At 35.6% G+C, this 16,067-nt stretch overlaps 2 protein-coding genes across 10 annotated transcripts in view; both read left to right on the forward strand.

Moving 5' to 3' along the window:
• Positions 1-16,067, forward strand: part of Myo9a (myosin IXA) — a 207,475-nt gene that overhangs the window by 150,353 nt on the left and 41,055 nt on the right. For all 9 annotated transcript variants that reach the window (XM_051197651.1, XM_051197652.1, XM_051197649.1 and 6 more), the window contains one exon: positions 10,876-10,988. In XM_051197651.1, coding sequence (XP_051053608.1) covers positions 10,876-10,988 — 113 coding nt within the window. The remainder of the gene's footprint in view (positions 1-10,875; positions 10,989-16,067) is intronic.
• Positions 1-16,067, forward strand: part of LOC127231843 (leukotriene A-4 hydrolase-like) — an 820,404-nt gene that overhangs the window by 18,221 nt on the left and 786,116 nt on the right.

The following is a 16,067-nucleotide window of genomic DNA, read 5'->3' on the forward strand; positions in this document are numbered from 1 at the left end:
AAATGAATTCAGACTTTAAAAATTAGGGGTCAGGGAAGCTTTAAAGTTGCTACCCTCACTGGGCTTTGGTGGCCCACGCCTTTAATCCCAGCACTTGGGAGGCACAGGCAGGTGAGCTCTGTGTCTACAGAGCTAGTTCCAGGACAGGCTCCAAAGCAATACAGAGGAACCCTGTCTCAAAACAAAACAAGTTGCTACTCTTTCATTTGTGTTCAATAATAGAAAAGAAACATACATTCATTTTATATAATTTAACTGGGCATGGAGGAACATAATTATCTCGGGTTCAAGGCCAGTTTGAACTATACAGTGAGACTGTGTCTCCTAAAGCCAAAGACTAAGATGAATGTGCTTGTGCATCTAGAAGGCTGAGGCACAATAATTGCCATAGTTTGATACCAACATGAGCTTATATGTTTGAAGGCTAGGCTAGACTTAAAAGCAAAACCCTGTCTCAAAAACTCTAAAGAAAACCAGCATGTTCATGCAAGGCTCTGGCCTAGTCTCCAGCAAAGCATAGCATCTATAATTTGATGAGCGAAATGTGTCATCCTTGACCATCCCAGCCAGATAAAAGGCTACGTATGGTGTGATTTTGTATTAATCAGAGATTATAACATTTGAGTTGAGTTTGAATAAAATTATACTCATTTTGGTTTAGAATATAACTTTATTATCTTCTGAATCAAAATTAGGTTATATGTTACATGTATAATTGTATTTATAGATATCTTAGGGTAAAAGTTTCATTCTTGGTGCTGGGATAATGGCTTAGTAGGTAAAGTGCTTGCTGCTCAATTTCCTGAGTTTAGATACTTAGCATCCATGTAAAAAGCCAAGCATGCTGGTATGAGCACTTAATCACAGACCTAGGAAGATCCTAGGGTCTCTGTGGCTTGGCAGCTTTACCAAATGGCTAAGCTCCAGATTCAGCAAGAGACTCTGTCTCAAAACAAAAAACCCCAAACATACAGCCAGACATAGTTACTTATGCCTTTTATCCTAGCCCTTGTAATAGAGGCCACCTTGGTCTATATACCAAATGTCAGGCCAGACCATCCAGAGTTACATAATAAGACCCTGTCTAGAAAAAGAGTGATACAGAAAAGCACATCTCTCTCTCTCTCTCTCTCTCTCTCTCTCTCTCTCTCTCTCTCTCTCTCTCTCTCTCACACACACACACACACACACACACACACACCCACTTACTTTATTCTGTGATTGTTCTAGGAAATGAGTAGGGTAAAGGCCCTAATAAATCTAGTAGGAGCTAAAACATTATAGCTGATGAAATAGTTTTTTATTACCATATATAAATTGGCTCCCCAATTTTGATGTCTGTTCACTTTGAAAGATTTTTATGATGATCTTTGAATCATTACATATTTGAGGTTTGAATCATGTTTAGACCCAGTTAGAATTTCTCCCAATTTCTAAAATATTTTGATTGTATTTATTTTTTTCATAGAAGACTAGACTCAGTTTTAAGTAGTAATGTTGATATTCTGTGGAGAACAAAACAAAGAAAAAAAAAAGAAATGCATGAATTGCTTCTTGAGAAAACAAATGAGTTATAAACATGAAGAGTATTAAAGTTGGAAATGATCTATACTCATCTATTAATGTGTGTAAGTAGAGCTCAGATCTCTTGACTATAGGATTAAGTAACTATTATAAAGGTGCCCCTGTATTTGAGTTATATATAACGAAATACACACACACACATATAATAATTAAACTTAAAGTTTTATAATGGAACAAACAAATCTTACTGAAAAATACAACTTTTTATAGTAGCAATTTATTGTTTATAGAAAAACTTACCACTTTATAATTGCTACTTTGTTCCTGAGAGTTTCTTTTGTAACAATCCTTAGTTCTTTCGGTGATAGAATACTATTCACACTGGGAACTCTTGCTGAGATGAACCAGGAAGCTAGGCTTTCTGCTTAGAGCTTTTGGCTCCTTTTGGTGTTGTAGCCTCTGTTCACCTGCTTGACAGTCACTGCATGCCGGTAGTTGTAGAGCACCCTCCTGTATAGTGTGTTAGTCACCTCTAGCTTTCTTACAATCCTGTTTTAGGAACAGGTGGAGGCGCTGGTTTCTAGTAGGTGCTTGCATGAAGCAGCTTTGCTTTGTAGAATAAACTAGTAGATACTTACTGGAATGGGAGTGTGGAGGGAAGGGGAGGAGTGGTTTTAAAATGTATCTGTTGAGCCTGAAAATGTGTCATATTCTAACAGTTTCTGAAACTGTGATGATGAATCTTACTGTTTATAAGTAGAATTTATTGCATTCTCAATATACATTTTTTAAAAATGTAGATTTGAGTTTATTGGGCATGTGAATTCCTAAAAAGTGGACTTTTTTTCTCCCTTGGACAAAAAGGTGTTATCATCAATATTTGCTAATTAAGGACCCTGGCATTAATTGTTAGAAGAAATGTTCATGTGCTCTTTTTAGTTGTAAAGTTACTGATCTTCCAGGATTAAAAACAATTATAAATTAATCATCTAAAGGGATTTGCGATAATCATTACATGATTGAATCATTGATACTGTAGGGGTGGGTAGGCAGGAATTATAGTTTCCTGCCTCTGAAATTCATGCTTTTTTGTAAAACTTTATTTCAAACAGCAATTTAAATACCCTGTGCACTATTCTCCCTTCATTTGTATGCCTATCAAATTAGTATTTACCCAAGAAGAAAAAAAAAGAACATATTGTGCTAAGCTACATTTTAAAGATGACTTTCTGTTTAGTTTTTCAGTATGTCTTCTAGATGATGAATTAGTAAACTTGTTTATATGTCTTAGCTTTGAGATTAGTATAGGAAACCTACATTTGTAGTTTTTTTCTTTCTTTCTCTGCCATTACCCATATTTAAACCACCTAAAAATAGTGCTATTGTGGCATAGTTTCTTGCTAAGTTTTTTTCTTTTTCTTTCTTTCTTTAGGGAAGTTGATCTTTTAAAGCATATTCCCTAATGTAATACATTTTGGTAAACTTGGTTTTTTTACTTTTTTATAAAGTTATTCATTTCATCCAACTTTAAATATTTACATAGAAGTCTGACAACGTGGTTTTTTATGATTTATTTATTAATTAAAACACTGTGTTTGAGTGATAACCTCTTTTTGCTGGTCTGAAACTTGCTACAGTAGACTATGCTGGTGTGGAAAGTCTAGAAATCTCTATATTAAATTACATGTTCTGATAAAGGAAACAAACAAAAAAAAAAAAAAAAAAAAAAAAAAACTCTGCTTCCTGACTGCTAGTATTAAGTGCCTGCACCACTGGTATTAAAGAATATACCTATTTGACTATTTCTTATTTTATAGATTTTTGTTTACTTTTAAATTACCTGTGTTCTAGATTCCCATAACTAGAACAAAATTTCCTGAAGTAACAACACAGATAATTGGTTCTGGTTTTGTGGTTTTTTTTTTTTTTTCCTTTTTGGTTCTTTGAGGGCTGTTTATATCCTTTGTGATGGCTTAACGGGGAAAGGGCTGACTTTTCCAAGCCATAGACCACTAATCTAGTTCTTCCCACTAGGTCTGCCATCACATTAGGAATTTATTAATGGACTGATACATTGATGAGGCCAGAACGCTAATGATGTTGTCACCTTCTACCTTCCACAAGCCCTATGTCTAAACACTGTTGCTTTGAGATCCTAAGCCAAAACCTATGAGAGTCATACCAGTTCCAAATTATAGCACTAGTACTTGTATATCTCATCTTTTCCAAAGTAGAATTTTTATTTATTGTGCCTATTTTTTATATTCTGCTTCATTGGTCTCTGCTTTTATGGTTATATCTGTAATAATTTGTGGAATTTATTAATGTTTTCTTTGTTATCTGATATGTGCCATAGAGTATTGATAAAAAGTACTCTGTTCAGAATGGATAGTTTCAAAATATACCCAATGTTTACCCTCTTTGTTAAATTGTCTTCAATATCTTCATCATGTTTTATATACTGATCTATCTCAGGCTAAGAATGGTAGGACAAATCTTCTATTCCTTCTTAATTGTGGCTTTTAGTATTTAAAGAAGCACCCTATCAGATTTAATGCTTTTTATCTTTAATCTTTTTTAATCTGTCTTTCCTTATCACTTCCATTTACTTGATACGCCTTTGCTTAGTTCATTTTATCCTCACTTAGATATTTTCAATATAGTTGAGTCCTACTTTGAATAATATTGGGAGTATTTTTCTTTCATGGATGAGTAATTAATTTATTGATTTAATAGGTCAGTTATATCTGTTTTTTATAGGACTATACCTCCTTATCCAATATAGTCAGTTTTTAATAAATACCTAATTCACACTTGTGACACAGGTAATCAGTCATTTTGCTCTCCTCATTGTCTTTATATTTGTTTTGGGAGCTTTTTTTCTTTGTCAGAACATGTAATTAATTAATTAATTAATTACGCTAATTCCCAACTTTGTGTTCACCTTTGATCTACTAAATTTCTTTGCTTAAGATGAAACTTTTCTAGCAGCCCGTAGTTATTCAGAAAGGACTTAAAGACACTCAGTTATCTGACTTCTTTCTGTAACCTTCATATTTGAGGAACTGTCTTGACTGTAGAAATGCCTCAGATGTTAAGACACTGACTGGTTGCTCTTGTACCGACATGGTGGCTTACAACCATCCATAGCCCCAGTTCCAGGAGAGCCTACAGGCACAAACATTGTACACATACCATGCATACAAGCAAAACATTCATATACTTAAAGTAAAATACATCTAATTTTTAAGTAATAGAATAAATCTATGATTCAGATTTTAAGTCAGTGGTTCACCCATTGCTGTCCCTGATTTTTTTTTTTTTTTAATGCTGCTTTATTGGTATCTTTATCTAGTGTTGTTTATTGCCATTTCAATTCCCTTGTATTTGTCAGTTATTTGGTCTTAATTTGGAAGTCCTCAGACTTTTTTTTTCTTTGTTTCTATAGATTAGTGATCCACTGTAGCAACACTAGGCTCTTTCGGTAAATTCTTATCTTACCTTTGTCCTTTGAAGAGTTATCTTTATGATATTAGCCAAGTTTCATTTTTTTTTTTTGTTTCTCTTGTTTATGAACTTCAGGTATTAGTAATAGTGTTGTTTGTTATAATTTTTCTTCCACCTTTACTCTATTTTTGCTTCCCTTTTGTATATTTTATGTCTTTTATTGTTTTCACAATTAAAATTTTCTTGTTTTCTAAGTAAATTTTATTATTTTTGTTGGTTACATTTGTTTGTTGAAAGCTCATACCTATTTACTCTCAGTACCAACCTTTACTTCTCTCCTTCCCACTTCTTCAACCCCCATTCGCACCTTCATCCTTAGAGGTTCCTTTCTACATTAGTGGGTTTTTTTGTTTTTGTTTTTGTTTTGTAGTCCATTGATTTTAACCAGGACTGTCTTGTGGTCCCAAATTTGGAACCATTTTGTGCACTACTGAAGACAGTGACCTTCCCTTCCTTAGTACCTATCAGTTGCTAGTGGTTCAGCTTGGAGGGATTGAGCCTCATAGACCTATCTATGATAGGTGGTTGACCGCCCAGTGCAGGCAACTGCTGCTACCTTTAGATCTTGTTTATAGTGGTTTGTGGGTGGCATGCCTTGAAGAGAGACCTCCTCCCTATGGTATGCTGCTCCTTCTGTAATATTCATTGAACCTTAGATAGTATGTTGTAAACATCTTGTTCAGACTTGAGCTGTCAACTATCATTTGTTCTAAGCCTCTTAAGTGGCAAGGAAACTCTTTAATCACCACTGCTCACTACAGAGAGACACTTTTCTGATTAAGCAAACATTTAGAATGCAATTGTCATATCACTTTAGCTAAAAGACAGTGAGGTCCTCACTTACCTGTGACCACAGTCTTTTTCTTTCTTTCTTTCTTTCTTTTTTTTTTTTTTTTCTTAGACAGGTTTTTATTATATAGTTAGAGCTGGATTGTAATTTGATAGACCAGGATGGCCTGAAATTCACAGAAATCCTCCTACCTCTGCCTCCTAGCTATGGATTCTTGACCTGATTTACAGTACAATACCAGATATGTGCTCTCTCCCATAGAGCATCAAGTTTTCCACCTGCCAGCTAGTTTTCATAGTGTTATAAGGTGCTGAGGTAGATACATCATCAGAAGCCTTACCCAACTATGAACCCTAACAACTACAGTGCCAGCTTCCAGACAAGATGTGCCCACTGGTGTAATACTGACAAAACTGTTACTGACTGTAATGACAGAGTTGCTTTGATTCTTATTTTGGTTCTCACTTGACATTCATTTGCCTTATTATTATACCTTTGTATAGGTGTTGTATGTTTTAATTTATTCATTTTGTGTATTTAGGTTGGTTTACATGATAAAAAATTGTTGAACCTTCTCTCTATCAGTGTAACAAAATATTTTCCTTATAGAATGTGTATTCTTGTTTGGTGACCAAAGGAATGTTTTATTCCCTTCTCTTTTGACTTTTTAGATTTTTGAGCTCTTTCTCTTTATAACATTCTCTAAAGGGAATTTCTTCCCATCCTTTTGCAAAGTTACTTTCCTCTGGAAGCAGTGGCTTTAACAGTTAGGTTCTTTCCTTTATTTTCTGTAGCTAAGACTGGTCAAATTCACAGCAATTCTCCAGTCTTGACATCCCCAAAACTGGGATTCTAGGTATGAGATACTATAGTCAGCTTCTCTTTTATGTTTTCATGCTTCAGGTAGAACTTTTCTTTCTGCCAGTTACTTGTAATCATAAAGCTGTTGCCGATTTTATCCTTTGTTCTTCTACACAGGTTTTTTTTTTTTTTTTTTTTTTTTTTTTAACTTTATTCTAGGCCAATGTTTGTGGTGAAACTATAAGAATTTCTGGGATTATGTGTCACTCTGTGTCAGTTTTTCTGTCTGGATAATTTGAAATTTGCATGTGTTCTTACTTGCAATTTTTTTTAAAAACTAGGTTTTGTGTTTTCTTGTTTGGTAGTCTTTTGAGAATGTAACTATATAGTTAAGCAACTTAAGGAGTTTATAGATTGAATATCTTTAAATATTACCTTTTTACCCCTCTAGCAATATACTTGTTTGGAAATATAGGGCCATTTTATCTTGCGTTTCCTGTCTTTCTACAATTTACTAATTATATGTGTGCCATCATATAAAATAGCATTTACCAGATATCAGAAATATAAGAAGGGACCAGGAGTGGTACACTCTATTTTTGCACTCAGGAAGCAGAGGCAGGTGGATCTCTGAGTTCCAGGCCAGCCTGACTTAAAGGGCTACATAGAGAGACCCTGACTTAAAATAATGGGGCTGGTTTTAGGACAGCCAGGGCCATTACACAGAGAAACCACAGAGAAACCCTGTTTTGAAAACAAAATAATGCAGCTGGAAGGATGACTTACTAGTTCTTGTCCTGCTCTTGCAGAAAACCCATGCCCATGTCAAGCCACTCACCACTTACTGTAACTCCATCTCCAGGAGCATTTGACATATACCCAGGCACTGCACTCTGTTGTATGAAATATTTTTTAGTCTTTTGGCTTTTGGGGGGGGGCCCACCCACCACCCACCTCCCAAATAAATCACACACTGAGGCTTAATTCTTAGTTATGAATTCCTTGCCTCAGCTTGGCTTGTTTCTAGCCAGCTTTCCTTATCTTAAATTAACCCATCTGCCTTTTCCCTCTGGGCTTTTATCTTCCTTCTGCATTTCTTATTTTCCTTCTTATTCCATGGCTGGCTAGGTGGCTAGGTAGCTTGCCCTTGATGTCCTCCTCTCCTCTCTTTCCTGTTTCTCCTTCTATTTATACTCTCTGCCTCCCAGCCCTGCCTATCCTTGCTCCTGCCTCACTGTTGGCTCTTTTATTAGACCATCAGGTATTTTAGACAAGCAAAGAATCACATCTTTACAGAGTTAAACATAAACAAAAGTCACACACCTTAAAATAGTATTCTACCACAGCACTCACTGCACAAACCAACACTCAAACACAAGAAAAATAATTGAAAATATGTGTGTATCGGTATCTTCTAGGGCTAGCACCAACAGTGGCTTGTTGGTGTGGTTTTAGTACAATAGGCTTTAATGGAAAACCACAATGTGGTAGAGCCTACCTCCTCAAAAGGATTTTCTGCATCAACAGCCAATGGCCCAGTTGGGTTAGAGTTCACCTTGATGAAAAACCTCTCTGCAGTTTAAATTTTTTCAATTTACGGCATCATTCTAGCTCACATCTTCTTTCTTTTTCTGCAGAGAAGGAAAAATATTTTGGCTTATAGTTGATATATCAGAAGAAAAGGCCTTCTCAGTCCAAAGTATAGTTCTCTGCTCTGATTTGCTAGCACAGAATTCATGCTTCTCTGGATCCTCCTAGAGCCATGGAACACAGCTACCATACTCGACCGAATTGCCATATAGCTGTCTATCTTTAAGAACAGCAAACTCTTAACCTTCCAAGTATCCCTCTTTATTTTTGTGTTAATGTGTATCATATATATGGGTGCCTGTGTGTACTTGAGTGGAGATTAGCCATTAACTCTAGGTGTTGATCTTCAGTTGTGTTCTACATTAGATTTTGTGGGAAAGAGTCTTTTATTGGGGTGGAAATTCACCAATTTGGTGGGGCTTGCTGGTTACCAAGCACCAAGGATCAGCTTGTCTCTCACACTCAACCAGAATGCACCAACTCTGTCTGGTTTATGATTATCATCAAATATTTGGGTTCTGGGACTAGAGCTCAGGTCCTTATGCTTTCCTGGAAAGGACTTTATGGTTTGAGGATCTCTCAAGCCTACACGTTTGTTGTTGTTGTTGTTTGTTTGTTTGTTTGTTTTCCCCTCTGTTTTGGTGAAATTTTGATATACCTTCAATATCTGCATCCCATAACCAGTCATCTTCAGTTCCGTTCTATAGCTGTGCTAACTGTATATTCTGTATTCCAAACAAGGCTAAACAGTAAACCTGCTGATTGGCAGTCTATGAAATTAAGCCAAAAATAAAGCCTCCACAATTTTTTTTTCTGAGGAAAAAAAATGTGTATACAGAAACACACACACGCACGCACGCACAGTAAATGCCCTTGTAATTCTAGAGTTAGACTGACATTAGAGTTTAATATTTTTTGAGGAACATACTTACAGGTAGGGAGTATATTCTTTTAAATCATATATTGTTATATCTTTCATCCTTGTAAATTTGCATGATTTCATGTTATTGATTTGATAATTGACTTAATATTTTTATTATTGTTATGTATAAATGAGGTCTAGTATATACAGTAACATATATCTTCATTGGACAGTTTGCTTTTTTGAGGGGTATGTATGAAACTATGACACCTATGCTTCAATGTCAAAGATTTCTGTAATATTAATAATTTTCTTGTGTTTCTACTCAATCTCCCTCACACTACTCTCAAAAACAACCACTCACTATTTTAGATCATCACAGAAATGTAATTAGACAGAATGTGGCAGTAAGAATTCTTTTTTTATCACTAATATTGAGGTTTCATTTCTGAAATTTTGAACCTTTACATAAATTTTTACTTTTCATTTCCCTTTTTCATCATATAGAGTACAATTATAATTACTATTTTAACATCCTTCTAATTGAATAACATTTCAGTCAATGTAAATATTTCACATCCTTTTAATTGAATAACATTTCAGTCAATGTAAATTGCTTGATTTTTCTTCTTGTTAAGGATTATATATCTAGCTCTTTATATCTCTCTTTTTAAATTGTGACTTTTTTCTGGTTAGTTGAAGTATCTTTTTTTTTTTTCCTCTCTCATGCTTTTCTGGTAATATTCCAAAGCTTTGGTCTGGAAACAGTTTGATTCTTTTAGGCCTTTCAAAACCAGTAGACCCAAATAGTACTCAGTTGGAGGGTAATTATTCTTTACTACTGAGGCAAGTTCCTCTGTGCATCATAGAGTTCAGTTCCTGGCTCTTGGACACCAGCATTATTACTAACCTTACCTTTAATTATTTCAGATGGTTCTATTCTTGGTCTTGGGTTGTTTTCTCATATAAAAGTATTGATTAGTACTAATCCAAATAGGCAAAGGGAACCTTTTCTAGATCTCCAGATTTCTTCTATTAGGCATCTCTGTTATTTGGTCACTGATTACTTTGGTTGCCATGAACTTTCAATCCTCATATGTTCAGCTAAAGGAGTCTAGCAAGTTTCACCTGGGTTCTCCCTCTCTGTTAGTAATACATAGAGAGGTATAAGCTGAGGCAGGTGTAAGTTACTTGCTTATTTTGTTTCTTACCAGTTGTCTTAAAAACTGTTGTTTTTCTGCCTATTTTTATGCTTGAGATGTGGATTTCCTGAAGTCTATATTGTTCACAGACATCTGTTTTTAACAACTTTGGTTATTTTCTGTTTCTGTGCCATAGTCAAGCATATCAGAAGGCTAAAGGGTGCTTTGACAGATGAAATACAAGAAAAATACATGAATAAGTAACAAGAATTCTCAGAACTAAATTGTCCTTAGAGGGGTACATTAATTGCCAAATTGTTTGATAACATAATTGCTTATAATTTGGAATATAGGTGATCCTTTGGCTTTTCTTCTGAGTGGCCTAGCTTTTTAAACTTTGAATGATCCATAACCTGTAAAGACCCTCACCTTAAGATACAAATAAAAAGAGGTGTAGAAAATATTCAGTGTTGTGTTACTTCTCAAATTTGTATTCTTTCGAGTTTGTCTTTGAATGGTCTTGACCATTTTTCTAACTTTCCAGATGAAGTTCTTGCTAAATTGCCAGGAAATATGAACCGATGGTTATTGAGTTGTAATTCAGTCATGGTGTCTTACGTTTACTTGTTGTAAGTCTTTCTCATGTATAATTCCTACAGACATCACAACGATTCTCTTCAGTTGACGAGAAAGCAAAGCTTCATAAGGCTATGTCTCAAGAAGAGATTACAAAATTGGCAGTAAGACAGAAGTCTTCAGATTTGGACATAAGGTATGACATATATAAAGAGTTGGGTATATATGACATATAAAGAGCTGGGTAGTTTTTAATCCCAGCACTCAGGAGGCAGAGGCAGGCGGATCTCTGTAAGTTCAAGGCCAGCATGGTCTACAAAGCTACACAAAGAAACCCTGTCTCGAAAAAAATAAAGTAAATAAATAAATAAGGAAATAATTAGGAGTAATTAATTTCAGTGATCTTGTTTAATACATTATATACTGAATTTTAAAATTAAAACAATTTGCTTTTTTAAGAAAAAGCACTTTATAATCTATTTACAATCTAGGTCCTTTATTTTTCTTTGTACACTAAGCTGTGTATAGGACATGGGCTCCACCAACTAACCTTTCTGTTAGTTCTCATACAGTGTGCTACTCTTTGTAGAGCAGGCTGACACTTCAATTGGCTTCCTTTTTTTTTTTTTTTGTCCTGATCATTTCCTTTCACCTGTTTTAGGTAGCTTTCTCTTAGAGGTTTAATAGGTCCAGTTCTCATATCAGCTCTCTTTGCAAGAATCTGGCCCTTGTCTTACTTGTTTACAATGATGCCCATGGCATGCTGGGTGAAGTATACTCTTCCTGTCATTTTGGCTAGTTACTGCAAGATGACTGCTATGGCCCAAAGGCTTTTGCTTTAATTTTTAAATAAATAACAGTATTACCAAGTACATAATAGTTAATACACACATACACACACACACACACACACACACACACACACAGCTTTATCTGCTTGTGTGGGTAGCAGTATGATTTGGGGGAAGTTTCTTAATCATTATATGAGTTATAATATTGTAAAAGGAAAGAGATTGGTATCTTTGAGCTGCTTTGAACTTGTAATATATTCTACACTATGTGCTTTAGGAAAACACTTTCAAAAATAATTATGTTCTCTTTAAAGAGTGCTTATGGGAAGCTAAGGTGAAGCTGTAGCAAATTTGTTTTGGAGGAATGAGGATCTGAATTAAAATACATACCCCACAAAAAAGTCTGGAGCTGAAGAGCTGGGTTAGCAGTTATGAGCACTTAATGCTTTTGCAGAGGACCTGTGTTCAGTTACCAGTACCCACAAGGAGGCTCATAGTCGTTTTACTTCAGTTCCAGAGAATGTTCTCTTCTGGTCTCCACAGACATAAGATATTCTAGTAGTGCATATGCATAAATGACAGGCATTTTAGACACTCATACACAATGTATATGGGCATGATCATGGTCACAGTGAAGGGAACAGAGACAGAAGCATCACTGGGGCTTGCTAGTCTCTAGCTTAGGCTCCAGGTTCAAGGAATAAGATAGACAGGAGGTTGAGCATTGGTGGTACACGCCTTTAATCCCAGCAGTTGGGAGGCAGAGACAGGCAGATCTCTGTGAATTCAGCCTGGCCTTTAGAGGGAGTTTCAGGACAGGCTCCAAAGCAATACAGAGAAATCCTGTCTCAAACAACAACAAAAAGAAAGTGGAAGAGCGGGACACCTGACATCCTCCTCACACATAAGAATGTTCATCATGTATACATTCAGACACATAAACACAAAGAAAGAGCCCATGGGATTTTTACTTTCAAATAAGTATCTTTTAAAATATTATATAGCATTTGGTATGTTAAAAAAGATTCTTGTTTTTTCTTACCTATAGACTATTTTTTATACACTATAGAGGGATTTGCAAGGGACTTAAATCTACAAATGATTACTCTATAAATCATAATTGAAAAAGGAGATATAAAATAGACTAAAGGACATATAATTGGAGGTAGTTAAATATATATTTCAATTTCCATTTCATTTGCCCAAATAACCAAACCCACAAAAAATGAAACAAAACAAACAAAATGAAACACATAAATGTCTTAATAGTTGAGAAAAAAATGAACACTAACCAAGGTAAACCTGAGAAAGACTTATGTAGGCCAAATGACCCTCTCTATTCTTAGCTGAAAATAATAAACTTATTTTCTGGAAAAGATAAAACAGATCCTAGATTTAAGTTTATCATATATATACACACACACATACACACACACACATATACACATATACATATATGTATATTTTGCAAGACAGGGTTACTCTGTGTGGTTCTGGCTGTCCTGGACTGATTTTTAGACCAGGCTGGACTCAAACTTTGGGCCATAGATCCGCCTGCCTCTGCCTCCTGAGTGCTAGGATTAATGGTATGTGCCACCACCACCCAGAAAGTTTGCCCATTATTTTTAAGGTATGGGCCATTTATTAGGGTTTATTCTTTTTTTCAGTGTGTGTATGTGTGTGTGTGTAGATGTGAATGCATGAATTTACAGGTATGTGTGCTTTAGTACAGGTGCTTGTATGTGGGGGCCAGAGGTCACCCTCATTTAGATGCTAGCTAATGTGTTTTTGTGATAGGTCTGTTATTGAGATCTTGGGTGTGTTGGTTATGCTAGGCTGGCTGGCCAGCTTCTAGAAGCTCCAGGAATCTACCTATCTCCACCTCCCTAGTACTGGAGTTATAAGCCTGCCCTACCATACCCATGGATTCTGGGAATTGAACCAGGTTCTCATGCTTGTGCAACAAGTACTTTATTTAGTTCTTAGCCCTTACTTTTTACTTTTTATGAATTTTATACATCAAATGCTTAAATCCTGCAGCTTTTTTTTTCTTGCTTAGTTGCTACATTTCTCATACCCTTTGAGGAGATGGTTCAAAGAATATTTCAAACTTTGTTCATCTGTTGAGGAAAGATCAGAAGATCTCCTTGCAAAATTGAAGGCAGTAGTTTAGGAGTTATGGTAGTACACACTAGAGCTTCCAAACAATGCTTTAAACCTAACATTTAATTTAATCATAATTAGATATCAGTGATCATCATACATTTGAGAGAAGACTATATTGAAAGAGCCAAAACTAACAAATAAAAATATAATGTGAAGATAGAAAACTCTAAAACCAATAAATACAATTAACAATGAAACCTTTATAAATATAACTGAAACCAAAGTATATGAAAGAGAACCATTCATAGTAAAAATAAAATGATGATAATGGTGCTAAAGGTAACAGCTTATTGGGTAAAGTGCTTGCTGAGCAATCATAAGGACCTGAGTTCAGACCCTTGGCATCCACATAAAAATTCAGGTATGGAACTATGCCTATAACTCCAGTGGGTAGGGGAAGAGACAAGTAGATCCCTTGAGTTTACCGCCTAGCCAGGTTAGCCAGATTAGTAAACTTAAGTGAAAAACTTCATTTCAAGAAAATGGAGGGTGACTGAGAACACTCGGTAACACACACATCTACACACACCAATACCGGTAATATTAGTATAAAAGAGTAACAAGAAGGAAGACAGGTAAAGAATATATCTCAAATAGTTGCATAAAAAAAATAAATGGATGTGATAGGGAAATTCTAGAACCAATTTAAAGATCAGTTACCCAATATGAAGAAAAAAAATGTAGAGGAGTATACTATTACTAGAATAATTCAGGCTGGGTATGGTGATACAGACTTGTAACCCCGACACTTAGGAGGTAGAAGGAAGAGGATTTAGAGTTGGAGGTCTACCCGAACAACCAAATTTCATAGAACTGAAGCCCTAACAACATAATGGATAAAAATAGACCTATCTTTAAAAACTTTATTATAAAGTAAACAAAAGGTTTTTCCATTTTAACAGTGGAAGTAGGTTTTAAAATGCCATCTGTCCAGCCAGATCTACAGAGAGAGTTCCAGAACAGCCAGAGCTACACAGAGAAACCTTGTCTCAAACAAACAGAACAGGGGAGGGAGGGAGGAGAGAGAGAGAATGAGAATGTGTCACTAAAAAGAGGCATTACAGTGTAGCTCACTGCCCAGCTTGGTGGCACAGACCTTTAATCCCTGTTTCTTAAAAAAAAAAAAAAAAAAATATATATATATATATATATATATATATATATATATATATTCTTATTTTACATATTGATCCCAGTTCCCTCTCCCTCCCTCTCATGTACCCCCACCCCCCCTCATCCCACCCCCCACCCCCCCATTCCACAGGGAGGGTGATGCCTTCCAGGAGGGATCATCAAAATAATCCCCGTTTCTAGAGGGTGAAGTAGAATAAACACAAGTTCAAGGCTTGCCTGAGCTATAGAGTTTAAGGTCAGCCAGGGCAACTTGTGAGATGCTGTCTCAAAATAAAAGTGAAAGAACAGAAGAAGGATAGAGATGCACCTTAGTGTTGTATTAGTTACTTTCCTGTTGCTGTGATAAAACATCATGAGCAAGGCAATTTATGGAAGGAAAAGTTTATATTGGCTTACAGTTCCAAAGGGACAAGTCCATCATGGAAGGGCAGGCAGTAAAGGGCAGGCTTGATCAGTAAAGTGAGCACTCACAACTTTAACAGCAATCAGGAAGTAGAGAGAACCCAGGAAGTGGGCAAGACTATAAACACTTAAAGCCTGCCTGTAGTGACTTCTTCCAGTAAGTAACTTCATAGTTCCACAATCCCTCCAAATATGTGAATCTATGGGGGACATTTCTCATTCAAACCACTATAGTAGTAGAGTGCTTGCCTTACAGTAGTAGAGTGTAGGATGCCTTAGGTTCAATTCCCAGAAATAACAATAAACAAACAGAATAACAAATAGATAAAATACCCACATTTATTAGGATAGGCATGATTCTCACTGGATGATTAATTTTAGTATATTTAATGCTACAGTTTTCATATTGAAGTGTTTACAAAACAACCAAAAAAAAAAGTATCAAGATGCTTGGACGAGAAGTGTTTTTAGAGTTTTCTACTTTGGGAAATATTTGCATTAACAAGTTATTTATACTATATTTCATATATACCATGTATACTTAGCTGGTGGGTGATTGAATGATTTTACACCTATTTTGGGGGGGGACGGGGACATGGCTAGTTCATCTATGACCTGTCTCTTAGGTGAGTTTTTCACTTCTGTCCTCATGTCAACCCTCAAAAGCTTTATATTTTAGAGCAGTTAAGATTTAGATTTTTTTTTAAGTTATTGATGTTCAGCCTTAAATTTAAAGTGTAATTAAAGTAAAACTATGTAAGTACTCAGCACTATACCCTTAG

This window comes from Phodopus roborovskii, unplaced genomic scaffold (genome assembly GCF_943737965.1).
Source record: "Phodopus roborovskii unplaced genomic scaffold, PHOROB, whole genome shotgun sequence".
In the NCBI taxonomy this organism is placed as follows: domain Eukaryota; kingdom Metazoa; phylum Chordata; class Mammalia; order Rodentia; family Cricetidae; genus Phodopus; species Phodopus roborovskii.